Raw genomic sequence first — 13,857 nt, 5'->3', positions numbered from 1 at the left:
AGCAATCTCATTATAGAATTTAACTTACGGCTAACAAGAGGCTGATTTTACAAAAGTTATGAAACCATCCAATTTCTTGGTGGAAAAGATGTTTCACGAACTCGGTGAATTTAAATCCTGCGGAATCTATTGAAGCTTATTCTGATTAAGAATATCTAGGACTGCATTGTTCTTCTTTAATTACTTAATTCTTCTCTTCTAATTCTAAAATATGGCCAGAGACTTTTAAATAGAGAAAATTTCTCAAATTTTTATTTTTATTCCTATATCTTCTCTTCTATTCTTTCTTAGATATATTTTTCTATGAGTATATCCTCTATAATTTTCATTATGTATTTTACTATGTGTATAACCACTATAACCCTCATTGTTGTTGTGGTTAGCTCTGGCCCAGCTCCTGCCCCAAGGACGGTGGATGTGGGGGAGACATCCACATGCTGCAGGCCTGTTTTGCCCCCGGTGGAATCTGCTGATGAAGGCTCCTCTGACCAAGAAGACATGAGTGACAGGGAGGAGGAGAGTGTGGCAGACAGCTCAGAAGGAGATCAATTATCTAGCTCCTCCTTGGATTCAGAACAAGAGTTAATGATACAGCCACACATGCGGAGAGCAATGCATAGGCAACAAGAACTGAGAGATTATTATCAAAGAAAATGAGGCCACCTGTGGTTGGGTGGGGCTGTGGTAATTAGTGAGGCTGCTATAAATAGCAGCCTGTGGGTTTGGCCATTGTGGAGGATTATCTGATCGTTGTGTTTCGTGACTGCTTTACTGACTTGGACCTTTTGTGTGCTGATTTTAACCCGCTTTGAAACTAAACCAGAGCAAAGTATTTCACTTTGTGAAAGAAGAAGGACTGTGAATTGCCTCACAGCTGCAAGATAAGTATCACAGAACTGATAAGGGACTTGTACAAATTACCAGTTTGTTTGGAGACCAGTGCTCTTTGCTATATCAAAAGAGGGCTTGGTTTAAGTGAATCTTCATTATAAAGAACATTGTTTTGAATTTTCAAACGTGTGTGTATGTCTGAAATTTGTACCTGTGAATTTTTGGGAGGATTCTACCAGAGAGCCCGACAGAACATTTCTTAGATATATTTTTCTATGAGTATATCCTCTATAATCTTCATTATGTATTTTACTATGTGTATATCCACTATAACCCTCATTGTGTAATGGACAAAAAATAATAATAAAAAAATCTGGTCCTTTTTATAAATCTTAAAAGCAGCATGCTGGCCAGGTTGGAGAGCTGCAGGGGCAGATTGGTCTTAGTTGTGCACAGTTTGAGTCACCTCGTGTGTGCGCGCATCCCCAGCGTGATTTTGCTTCTGCACATGTGCAGGAAGCAAAAATATCAAAAATTAAAGAAAAAAGATGGCGGTGCCCAAAGGACTGGCACCGGAGCGATCATGTGCAAATTGTGCAATCTGGCAGCCTCTACTGGTGCTCAGTCACCTACCACACAGGTAGCAGGAGATTTAAGAGAATTTAGAGAAATAAAAGCAGCAGCATTGGAAAGTGCTCAAGCAGTAATTGTATTGGGTTGGAAAGAAGCAGCAAAATGGACGATACAGAATTGGTATCGGTACATGGTGGACCACATTCACTTTGAAATTATGGAGGTAAGGATGAATATGTACAATGAAAATAAAGTGAAGAAACTGATGGAACGATGGGATATGGTGAGAGGTTATATGACAAGTAGAATTTGTGATCTAGCCATAAAGAATAAATTAGAATCACTCTTTGATATGTAAATAAAATGCAGATCCTAGTTTAGAAGAATGTTAAAGATGTTTGTATAGACCCTCCAATTGGTGGTGGGGTATGTATGTTGTTAGGCGGTGGGTGCACCTTCACAGGGCACTGTTTTATGTTGTATGATGTGCAGTCTGTGTGTGTAACATTTAAAAAACTAATAAAAATATTGCTTTTTTAAAAAAAGGTAGCAACCCATCCCTGCATTGCTGATATTCAGGTAGGAAAGACAATAGTTGGGTTTTTTTTTAAAAAAAGCTTGCCTATAGTACAGTGGTACTTCTACCTAAGAACGCCTCTACTTGCGAAATTTTCTAGATAAGAACCAGGTGTTCAAGATTTTTTTGCCTCTTCTCAAGAACCATTTTCCACTTACAAACCCGAGCCTCTGAAACTGTAACCAGAGAAGGCAGGGAGAAGCCTCCATGGGGCCTCTCTAGGAATCTCCTTGGAGGAAACAGGGCCGGAAGAGGTGGGGAGAAGCCTCCATGGGGCCTCTCTAGGAATCTCCTTTATTATTATTATTATTTATTGGACTTGTATGCCGCCCCTCTCCGCAGACTCGGGGCGGCTTTGGAGGAAACAGGGCGAGAAAAGGTGGGCAGAAGCCTCTGTGGGGCCTCTCTAGGAATCTCCCGGGAGGAAACAGGGCCTCCACCCTCCCTGTGGTTTCCCCAATCGCACACATTATTTGCTTTTACATTGATTCATATGGGGAAAATTGCTTCTTCTTACAAACTTTTCTACTTAAGAACCTGGTCACAGAATGAATTAAGTTTGTAAGTAGAGATACCACTATATTAGTTTTACTATCATAGATATCATAAGATCTTGTCCTATAAGATGAACATACCAAGATCCTTACTTTCTGTTCTGGATGGTCCATTGGCCTTGAGTACATGGGAGGTCGTGATTCTGCCTCCTGAGAGTATAAGCATCAAACCAAAGAACAACTCCATATTCCAGAGATGGGACCTACAAAGGAGGAAATGCAGTGGATGGTTTAGGCCAGTGGTTCTCAACCTTTCTAATGCCGCGACCCCTTAATACAGTTCCTCATGTTGTGGTGACCCCCAACCATAAGTCTAGCACCAATTCTGCCAACAGAGCTTTAAGCTGATTGGCAGGAAGGTCAGAGGGACACCCCCACTGTAAACACTTGATTAGTCGGATTGTAAAAATATGTTCCAAGGCGCCAGAATAGAAGATTTAGTTCCTAACACCATGGGAAATTTGTCTTTTCCCATGGTCTTAAGCAACTCCTGTGAAATGGTCATTCGACACCGAAAGGGGTCCTGACCCCCAGATTGAGATAGACATTTGTGTGAGTCTGTGCCTTTGTATCAGCCTGGATAGTCACTGCTGTTTTCATAGCAAAGTTTTTCAGAAATGGTTTGCCACTGTCTATTTTCCAGGAGTGACAGAAATTTACCCAGCTGGCTTTAGGCCTAAGAGGGGACTTAGAGGGGGCTATAAGTCAGAGGTGGGTTCCTCCTGGTTTGGATCGGTTCTATGGAACTGCTAGTAACTTGGCAGCCAGGGTCGCTGGAACCAATAGTGACTCAGACCTGCCATGCCCCCGAACTGGCTCTCTTGGCAGCACCATAGGCAACACCAAGTGCATAGAGCAAACCAGCCGCAAAGAAAACCAGAACCCACCCCTGCTGTAAAGCACCGTGAAGCAGTATATAAGTCTAAGTGCTATTGCTAAGGCAGGATTAGAACTCATGGTCCTTCAGTTTCTAGCTTAATGCCTTAACCTTGGAGTACTCACACTTGGAGTACTGTGTACAGTTCTAGTCACCACATCTCAAGAAGGATATAATGGAACTGGAAAAGGTGCAAAAAAGGGCAACAAGAATGATAAAGGAAATGGAGCACCTCCTTTATGATGCCAGGTTGCAACGCCTTGGTCTCTTCCAGCCTTGAAAGACGGCATTTAAGGGGTGACTTGATCGCAGTGTATAAAATCATGCATGGGATAGAAAAGGTTGATACTATGACAAGGGGGCACTCCCTAAAGCTCATACCGTGTTTCCCCGATAGTAAGACCCCCCCGATTGTAAGACATATGGGGGGTTTCAGGGGGGTCGGCTTATATAAGCCATACCCCGAAAGTAAGACATATGTCTTACTTTCGGGGAAACACGGTATAAACGGTATTGCGGGGGGGCGATGACATTGCTTCCAAGCTCCCCGCGCGCCCCTCGCCTTCGCTCGCCGCGGCGCCACCGCCTCTTCCCCTGCCGAGGCTCAGCTGCAAGCGGCCAGCGAGGCCGATCGGCTCCGAGGCGAGCGGCCGGAGCTGCGCCCTCCTTCGCCCGCCTCCTTTCCGCTCGCCTTGGAGCCGCTTGCAGCTGAGCCTCGGCAGGGGAAGAGGCGGTGGCGCCGCGGCAAGCGAAGGCAAGGGGCGCGCAGGGAGCTGCCGGAAAGGAGGCTGGTGAAGGAGGGCGCAGCTCCGGCCGCTCGCCTCGGAGCCGATCGGCCTCACTGGCCGCTTCCCCTGCCAAGGCTCAGCTGTAAGCGGCCAGTGAGGCCGAGCGGCTCCGAGGCGAGCGGCCGGAGCTGCGCCCTCCTTCACCAGCCTCCTTTCCGGCAGCTCCCTGCGCGCCCCTCGCCTTCGCTCGCCGCGGCGCCACCGCCTCTTCCCCTGCCGAGGCTCAGCTGCAAGCGGCCAGCGAGGCCGCTCGGCTCCGAGGCGAGCGGCCGGAGCTGCGCCCTCCTTCGCCCGCCTCCTTTCCGCTCGCCTCGGAGCCGCTTGCAGCTGAGCCTCGGCAGGGGAAGAGGCGGTGGCGCCGCGGCGAGCGAAGGCGAGGGGCGCGCAGGGAGCTGCCGGAAAGGAGGCGGGCGAAGGAGGGCACAGCGGCGGCCGCTCACCCTTTTTGACTGCCCATCCACCCCTTGACCTGCCTCTAGCCAGCCAGCCGAGCGTCCGTGTCGCCGCGGAGTTGGCCTCCCCTGCCGAGAAACATTGCCGGGAGCGGCGAGGGGATGCTCCCCACAATCCGCCGAACATCGAGGTCGGCGCCCGCCTCCTTTCCGGCAGCTCCCCGCGCCCGAAGACGAGCCGGCCCCGGTGCCCGGGACAATGTAAGACATACCCCCAAAGTAAGACACAGTGGGGCTTTTGGGGGTAAAAAGATAGTAAGACACTGCCTTACTATCGGGGAAACACGGTAGGTAAGAAAGTGAGGACAAATCAAGGGAGATATTTCTTCACCCAGAGGGTCGTTGGTTTATGGAATTCACTTCCAGAAGACGTCATGACAGCTGTCAGCCTTGATAGCTTCAAGGCAGGATTAGACAGATTCATGGATGCCAAGTGTATCGGTGGTTATTGAAATGGATGTCCAAATGCCGCCTCTATGTTGGTTGAGGCAGGCAAGATTCCCTTGAGTACCATTTGTTGGGGGTCAACGGAAAGGGAGGGTCTTGCCTTCTCTTTCTGCTCAAGATTCCCATGGACAATTGATGGGCCACTGTGTGACACAGAATGCTGGACTCGATGGGCTTTGGCCTGATTCAGCATGGCTCTTCTTATGTTCTTAACCACTACTCTTAGTTGTATCTCTTATGACATTGAAAACTGCTGAGAGTTTTATTTGAATACATACATACAGAAACAAAAATGAGTGTTACACAGCAAAAGGACTGGAAAAAAAAGAGGAAGGGGAAAACAGTCTTCCTAAAATATAAAATAAAGCATATTAAAATACATCCTTGGTGAGATCAGTAAGGACTTATAAAATAGGACAATACCGCCATTTTAAGACTTTTCAATGCAGAGAAATTGAAATCTCCCCGCTTTCAACTGCATGGTGTTAAGTATCTGTTTATGTCTAGTGCTCAGTGCAACCTTTGGGGAAGTGTCAAATATAGAAACATAGAAACATAGAAGACTGATGGCAGAAAAAGACCTCATGGTCCATCTAGTCTGCCCTTATACTATTTCCTGTATTTTATCTATGTTTATCCCAGGCATGTTTAAATTCAGTTACTGTGGATTTACCAACCACGTCTGCTGGAAGTTTATTCCAAGGATCTACTACTCTTTCAGTAAAATAATATTTTCTCACGTTGCTTTTGATCTTTCCCCCAACTAACTTCAGATTGTGTCCCCTTGTTCTTGTGTTCACTTTCCTATTAAATATAAAGATAATAAGAATTTACAATAATGGAATAAAGGTATATTGTCTACAGCAGGGTCTCCAACTTTGGTAACTTTAAGTCTGGGGGACTTCAACTCCCAGAATACTCTGTTATTGTAAATTCAGGGAGTTGATGTCCATGAGGCTTAAATTTGCCAAGGTTGGAGCCCCCTGGTCTACAGCATTTGGCTTCTCTTATTTAAATATAAAAGTACACACAGCTCATTTTTGCTTAGGAACAGCCAAGATCGTACCATCATGTGCCAAGAGCACTGTGTATTTGGTGCATAGTAACTTGGGTAGTAAGGAGTCTTGATGTTCCCTTGCCGTTCCCAGCCTTCTTGCAGTGTTAGATTCATATGGCAGGCTGAAAAGACAAAAGCACTGTCACGCTCACCGGGTCCCACAGAAAATGTTGCTCATGTTTATTATTTTGACAAAACAAAAATGAGGATATTTAATACAAACACTAGCATACCAGGCTGTGATAGATATTAATGAAGCCACTTATTTCACTTTCAGCAATTTTCTCATCTGATTCGCATCAGCAAGTTTTGTTCAGCTAATGTTTACTATTCATGCATAGTGCCCGCACATTTATTAAAAAAATATTGATAGGGACATACAATTTCTTTAAAAATAATTTTAAGGGAATTAATTAATGATTTACTTATTTGGGTGTGCATTTTTCAATTGTGAACTTATGTCACCACTGGTGCCATAAGCAAGTACTAGACAACACTCTTCCCATAATTCTTGGTTGGCATGTAAGCCAATACAAAAAAAAAGGTTTGGTAGCTGGCCTACATGAACTCTACTACATGAACTCTTCCCACAATCAAGCAAAAGGACAATTCCATCTGTCCGTCCATTACCCTGGGGGATGGAATTATTGACCCCCTCAGAGAGGTTTTGCAACTTGGGCGTCCTCCTCGATCCACAGCTAACATTGGAAGATCATCTTTCGGCTGTGGCAAGGAAGGTGTTTGCCCAAGTTCGCCTGGTGCACCAGTTGCGGCCCTATTCGGACAGGGAGTCATTGCTCACAGTTGCTCATGCCCTCATCTCCTCGAGGTTCGACTACTGTAACGCTGTCTACATGGGGCTACCTTTGAAAAGTGTTCGGAAACTTAAGATTGTGCAGAATGCAGCAGCAAGAGGTATCGTGGGGCTTCCCAGATTCGCCCACATTTCTCCAACACTCCGTGGCCTGCACTGGCTGCCTATCAGTTTCCGGTCACAATTCAAAGTGTTGGTAATGACCTTTAAAGCCCTACATGGCATTGGACCAGAATACCTACGGGACCGCCTTCTACCGCACGAATCCCAGAGGCCGATAAGGTCCCACAGAGTTGGCCTTCTCCGGGTCCCATCGATTAAACAATGTCATTTGGTAGGCCCCAAGGAGAGAGCCTTCTCTGTAGCGGCCCCGGCCCTCTGGAATCAACTCCCCCCAGAGATTAAAACTGCCACCACCCTCCTTGTCTTTTGCAAATTACTTAAAACCCATCTGTATCGCCAGGCATGGGGGAACTGAGACACCTCCCCCAGGCTTTTACATTTTATGTATGGTATGCATGTGTTGCATGGTTTTTAAATGATGGGTTTTTTCGCTGTTTTTTAATATTAGATTTGTTTCCATTGTAACATTGTTTTTATTATTGTTGTGAGTCTCCGGAGAGGGGCGGCATACAAATCTAATAAATTATTATTATTATTATTATTATTATTATTATTATTATTATTAATTATTAAAAGATCCCATCTCCCCGTCCCACTGCCTAAAACCAGGGGTTAAATTTGAACGGTTGAGGGCTTTATGGGTTATGCTTATGATCTCAGGGTACAAGAACTCCCACGCAGCATTGGCTTTATTTTTTTAAACCGTCTTCAGCTGTTTCCTACCACAGCTACACCCTGTCCTACCGTGCTGCCAGTCACTGCTCTTTCCAGCTAACCAATGAGAGGATGCAGAACAAAAGCAAAACACTAGGTAGTGTTTTTACATTTATATTTATTGTAGCAGGAGCTGGGGGCGGGGAAAGTTTTGAAAAAGAAAATCAAACTAGTTCTTTTCCCTTTTGTTGTTATGATAACAACAAAACTGCCCGTTAGAGGAAGACAACTGGGGTAGCAAACTACAATTGCAGCTTAGCTGAGGGAAGAACCAGAATATTGCTGACTTTTGATATTCCCAGTTGGGTCATGTTAAAGTTCCTCAGTGTAATTGCACAGTATATTTCATGTATATACTGAATAGGCCTATAGACAGCCTAGTCCAGTGATGACAAACCTTTCTTTCTTCGGGTGCCGAAAGTGCGTGTCCGTGTGCTATCTCACATGCGTGAGTGCCCACACCTATAATTCAATGTGTGGGGGTGGCGAAAATGGCCTCTCCCGCCCCCCCCCCCAGAGGCCCTCTGGAGGCCTGAAACAGCCCACTTCCCAAACTTTGGTGGGCCTGGTTGGGCCGTTTTTGCCCTCCGAAGGCTCCAGAGGCAAAAATGCCCTCCCCCATCCTCCCGGAGACTCTCCAAAAGCCAAAAATGCCCTCCCAGAGCCTCTGAGCTAGCTGAAAATCAGCTGGCCCGCATACACTAGGAGCTGAGCTAGAGTAACAACTCATTTGCCAGCACATATGGCTACGTCAGCCTCCTGTGGCACCCGTGCCATAGGTTCGCCATCAGTTCATGCTCTGCTGAAACACATCCTTGTTGAATGAGGCTGGCAAGATTCCCTTGAGTACCACTTTTTGGGGGTCAAGGGAAAGGGAGGGTTTTGCCTTCTCTTTCTGCTCAAGATCCCCATGGACAATTGGTGAGCCACTGTGTGACACAGAATGCTGGACTCAATGGCCTGATTCAGCATGGCTCTATCTATCTATCTATCTATCTATCTATCTATCTATCTATCTATCTACCTACCTACCTACCTACCTACCTACCTACCTATCTATCTATCTATCTATCTATCTATCTATCTATCTATTCAATTCTTATGCCACCCTTCTCCTTAGACTCAGGGCGGCTTACAACATGTTAGCAAAAGCACTTTTTTAACAGAGCCAGCATATTACCCCCACAATCCGGGTCCTCATTTTACCCACCTTGGAAGGATGGAAGGCTGAGTCAACCTTGAGCCGGTGATGAGATTTGAACGGTTGACCTACATGTTCTTATGTTCTTATCTTTCTGCTCTTATCTAGAGTGTACAATTTTTCCTATTTTTTTGCTGCACAATACAATTTTTCCTCTTTTTTTACAATAACCTTAATGTCCAATTTCTTTGTTAATACTGGATTTGATCTGAACTTGTCTTCCAAATGTTTGTGAATCCCTTTGCTTAGCCCTATCCAGTTGCAGGTATGGGACATCTTAAAGTTAACAGAAACAGTAACTGGAAAATATACAAAAAGTCAGATCTTTAGAAGATCACAAATGCAATCTACATTTTGTATCTCTTTCTGCCCGTATCCTTGTTTACCTTCAAAGGGCACAGACTGAGCAGAGAGTATGAAAGGATCATAATAGCTGTACATCCCCTTCTTCCATACAATAGATATGACTGGGCCAGAAGATAGAACTTCAACCACAGGTTCCTGTCGGCTACACCCATATAGTCTAAAGAATGAAAACAGATTATTATCATATTTGCAAGTTGTAAAGGATGAAGGGGGGGGGTTATAAAGAAAGATGTGCAAGAAATGAGGAGGAGAGATAAAGAAAAGTCCTTACATAATGAAAAAGACCAGGAAATAAATAAATGTCCCTAGAGAAATAAAATATTTTGGCAACAATAAATAATGGTGGCTAGATCATCCAAAACACATAAGTGTCTTCTTTCAAATATTTACCTCCCTGGGGGCTAAAAACATATTAGGCAAGAAAATATGGTAATTTCCATATTCTTGTCATATCTTTCTGGCAAAATGATGCACACCAAGAAATCTTTTGGCCCAATTTTTATTTTGAGAAGGAGGGGCTAGTGGTAACTGTACCTTTCCTTCCTTGCTACAGTATATGTTTTCTTTTGTTTTTTTAAAGATCAGATTTCAGTGCAAAGAAGACATGGCTAAAAGAGGTTAGAATCCACCAGAATCTCATTTTGATTTTAACATCAAACATTATTGCAGGACTATCTTTGTAAACCAATCACCACATAAAATTGCATCAGATATTTCTCTTCTTTTCCCTGCCACTAACCAAACCCCAAACCAAAACTAATTGCTCTGGAGCAGAGGTCTTCAAACTTTTTACACAGGGGGCCAGTTCACTGTCCCTCAGACTGTTGGAGGGCCAGATTATAAAAAAAAACCTATGAACAAATTCCTATGCACACTGCACATACCTTATTTCAAAGTAAAAAACAAAATGGGAATGTACTATTTAGAGGGGAGGAAGAAGTCTGAAATTCATATATGTTTATATTTTGTTTTTTCTTTTCTTTTGTTAACATCTGATTGTAGGTTTTCTTGGCTTATATAAAATGTATAAAGAAAGAAGGAATAACTTTGGCATAATGGTTAATAAGTTAGAAATATAATTGGTGTTGCACTTTTTGAAGGAACATTAAGGAGGGAATTTAATTGAAAGAAAATGAATGTAACTGGATGACAAAATTAGGGAAACAAACTTTTGCAACTTTTTTGATGATTGATATTAGTTATTAACAAAATACCACATTTTATTCATGGAAAATTAGATGGAACACTGTGTTGTGTCACTCATCCGTGGGCCAGATAAATGGCCTCGGTGGGCCGCATGTGGCCCACGGGCCGTAGTTTGGGGACCACTGCTCTGGAGACTTGAAAATCAGCTTACTATATTCTACAGGACTTTTAATCATTAGCAGCTTTTTCCTTAGTGCAATGTGTACTATTTCCATTGATTATCTGGATCATCATTTTGCAAAAGGAAATTTCTTGGGTATCCTAAACCTAACCTGAATTTCTTGTGTGTAAGTGGATTATGGGGGAGATATCGAACTCATGATTTCTCCTCTCCCCATTGTTGCTGCTACAAAATGAAGGGTACCTACGAAGTGATGAGCTGTTTCTCCAATGGCCCAGCTGCATCATACATTGCCAACCGGTCCCTGCATTCTGAGAGAGTCCATTCCAGGTGAAGCTTGATCATGTGATCTTTGGGGCCGTGGAGATGCCAAAGGCAGCTGGAGGCTAAGTAGTCTGGACCCTTCAGTTTTAGAACCACATCCTCTCTGATGTAGCTGTACCTGTAGCAGCCTAAACAGATGACACAGACAAAATTGAAGAATGCACCATGCAGTTGATAAGAGATGACACTGAAGAAACCAAATACAGTTAATCCACCCACAGTTTTAAGGGAAAAAAAATAAGTTTTGCATAAACCACGGCTTTTGATGTACTTTTTCACTGACGTATCCATTTTTTTGTGCTGCTCTTTATTTTTATGTAAAGCCTTGCTTACAATCTATTCTGATTTATTTCCAAAATCTACGTATGATTTACCCCAAATAGATCATTTTGGATCAAAGTAATTAATTTCAATAATTCTTCCATTGGAAATGAGTCTGCTCCATCCAGTGATGGGCTACCAAACTTTTTACTACCACACTGTGGGCGTGGCTTATGCATTCATTCATTCAATTTCTATAGCTGCCCATCTCAAACTCTGAGAATCAAACAATTATAAAACAATTTAAAAAGAAGTTACAATATTAAATATACTGCTCAAAAAAATAAAGGGAACACTCAAATAACACATCCTAGATCTGAATGATGAAATATTCTCATATCTCATTGTTCTGTACAAAGTTGAATGTGCACAACAGCATATGAAATTGATTGTCAATCAGTGTTGCTTCCTAAGTGGACAGTTTGATTTCACAGAAGTTTGATTTACTTGGAGTTGTATTGTGTTGTTTAAGTGTTCCCTTTATTTTTTTGAGCAGTGTACAGTATATATGGCAGCCAAGAAAGAAATGTCACCATAGATATATAGAAATGGGAACTTATTTGCGTACTTAAGTTAATGGAAAATGAGCCTATTGCTGGCATTAAGGAATAAATATTGATTTACCAAGACCTACTTGTTAATTAATATGCACCACAAAAAGCAGTTGTTCCCACATCCTTGGATTGCTTATTCTAACTGTATTCGTCCTATGCAGGGAGGTCTTTCCAGGAGAAGCTGCTTATCATATCCCAGGTTCAGAAGGCCAGATGAGATAAAGCCCAAAAATACTTATAACAGCTTCTCCCTAGAGTTACACTGGTTCCCTTGGTGATCACCTTTCAGAAGTTAATGAAGACTGCATTTTCTCAAAAAGTACTTTCAATTTACATTAGTTATTTATTAAATGTTAAACCTCTTGGTTTTATTGTTTTTGTTTACTTTCCATCCTTTATTTGGGTGTTTTCTTACACTGTTAGATATACATACACACTCAATTAACATGGTACATACAGAAATTTGCTATAAGATGGTTAGATATTTTTCATTTAATTTATAAAAAGCAGGCTCCTTCCTGAAACAACTAGTGTGAGATGTATCGGGAGCAGAATTAGTATCATTCTTACTGTGATGATTCATATTTCTTATTAACTGTCTTTTTATGTAAGATGGACTTAGAGACACTAACAAGCATTAGCTAAAAAGCCAGCCCTTTCTAAAAACGCATCAGTATAAAAGTATAAGTACAATATTAAAGTGGTAGATATCATTACAATTTTTTTTTATTTCGGTGTCTGGGCTGTGCGCAGCAGTCTTTATTTCTGCTTTACAATGCAACAAACATAACCAAATAAAATTGAATAAAAAAGGGGGAAATAAAGAGCCTACCCAAGGTGGATTTCAGCAATAATATGTCTTTGAGACTGGATTCTGTGAAAAAGAAAAGAAAAGAAAAAGAAAAAAAAAAAAGGAAGACAAACACATGAGATGCCACAACTAAATTAAATATTGCTCCTTGCTCTGGTTTACACATTCATGACCTACATTACTCCTCTCTGTCTTGCAATAACACTTCAGACTTCATTCTAAGCCATAGTTTAAACATCCTGCAAATCCACATTGCAAAGCAGGGGTCCCCAAACCTTTTACACAGGGGGCCAGTTCACTGTCCCTCAGACTGTTGGAGGGCCTGACTATAAAAAAAAACCCTATGAAGAAATCCCTATGCACACTGCACATACCTTATTTAAAGTAAAAAACAAAATGGGAACAAATACAATATTTAAAATAAAGAAGAAGTAATAAGTAAGTAATTAATAATTAAGTAATAAAGTAATTTATACTTCTTTATTTACAAGTAAATTTAAACTTAATTCAACAAACTCCATTTCTCCTTCCTTCCTTGCCTCCCTCCTTCCTCTCCACTTCCCTCTTCCCTCTTACTTTTCTCTCATTTGTTTCATTTTCCTCTCCCTCATTCTTTCCCTCCATCATTTTCTCATTTTTCTCTTTCTCTCTCTCTCTCTTTCCATCTCTCCCTCTTCCTTTCTCTCTCCCTCTCTATCTCTCCCTCTTTCTCTTTCTTTTTTCTCTCTGTCCCTCTCTCTTTCTCTTTCTTTCTCTCTTCTCTCTTTCTCTCACTCACTCTCTTTCTAACTCTCCCTCTTTGTATCTCTCACACTTTATCTATCTCCCCCTCTCTCTATTTCTCCCTTTCTCTCTCTTCCTTTCTATCTCTCCTCTTCATTTCTCTCTCCCTCTCTATTTCTCCCTCTTTCTCTCTCATTATATCGATCGGTAAAATCTCATGTGCTGCTGCGGGCCAGTTAAAAGACCTCAGCGGGCAGCATGTGGCCCACGGGCCGTAGTTTGGGGACCGCTGTTGTAAAGCACCGTCCTCCTCCAACAGATGCCAAAAGAAGAGGAGCTAGATAGCCATCATCCCCTATTTTTAATTATGTGAAGTTTTACTGTGACAGCTGGATTGGTAGATGTGGGTTAGTTTAAGAAAAT

At 42.6% G+C, this 13,857-nt stretch overlaps 2 protein-coding genes across 3 annotated transcripts in view; one reads left to right on the top strand and one right to left on the bottom strand.

Moving 5' to 3' along the window:
- Nucleotides 1-13,857, top strand: part of KCTD17 (potassium channel tetramerization domain containing 17) — a 227,519-nt gene that overhangs the window by 79,856 nt on the left and 133,806 nt on the right. The gene's annotated exons all lie outside the window — the stretch shown is intronic.
- TMPRSS6 (transmembrane serine protease 6) overlaps nucleotides 1-13,857 on the bottom strand; it is a 56,334-nt gene that overhangs the window by 26,464 nt on the left and 16,013 nt on the right. For both annotated transcript variants that reach the window (XM_070756183.1, XM_070756184.1), the window contains 5 exons: nucleotides 12,733-12,774; nucleotides 10,949-11,153; nucleotides 9,395-9,531; nucleotides 6,166-6,278; nucleotides 2,629-2,738 (listed from right to left, as the gene is read on the bottom strand). In XM_070756183.1, the coding sequence (XP_070612284.1) occupies nucleotides 2,629-2,738; nucleotides 6,166-6,278; nucleotides 9,395-9,531; nucleotides 10,949-11,153; nucleotides 12,733-12,774 (607 nt within the window). The remainder of the gene's footprint in view (nucleotides 1-2,628; nucleotides 2,739-6,165; nucleotides 6,279-9,394; nucleotides 9,532-10,948; nucleotides 11,154-12,732; nucleotides 12,775-13,857) is intronic.

This window comes from Erythrolamprus reginae, chromosome 6 (assembly GCF_031021105.1).
Source record: "Erythrolamprus reginae isolate rEryReg1 chromosome 6, rEryReg1.hap1, whole genome shotgun sequence".
Taxonomy (NCBI): Eukaryota; Metazoa; Chordata; class Lepidosauria; order Squamata; family Dipsadidae; genus Erythrolamprus; species Erythrolamprus reginae.
The sequence above is the reverse complement of the archived record's forward strand: the minus strand, read 5'-3'. Positions and strand labels throughout refer to the sequence as shown.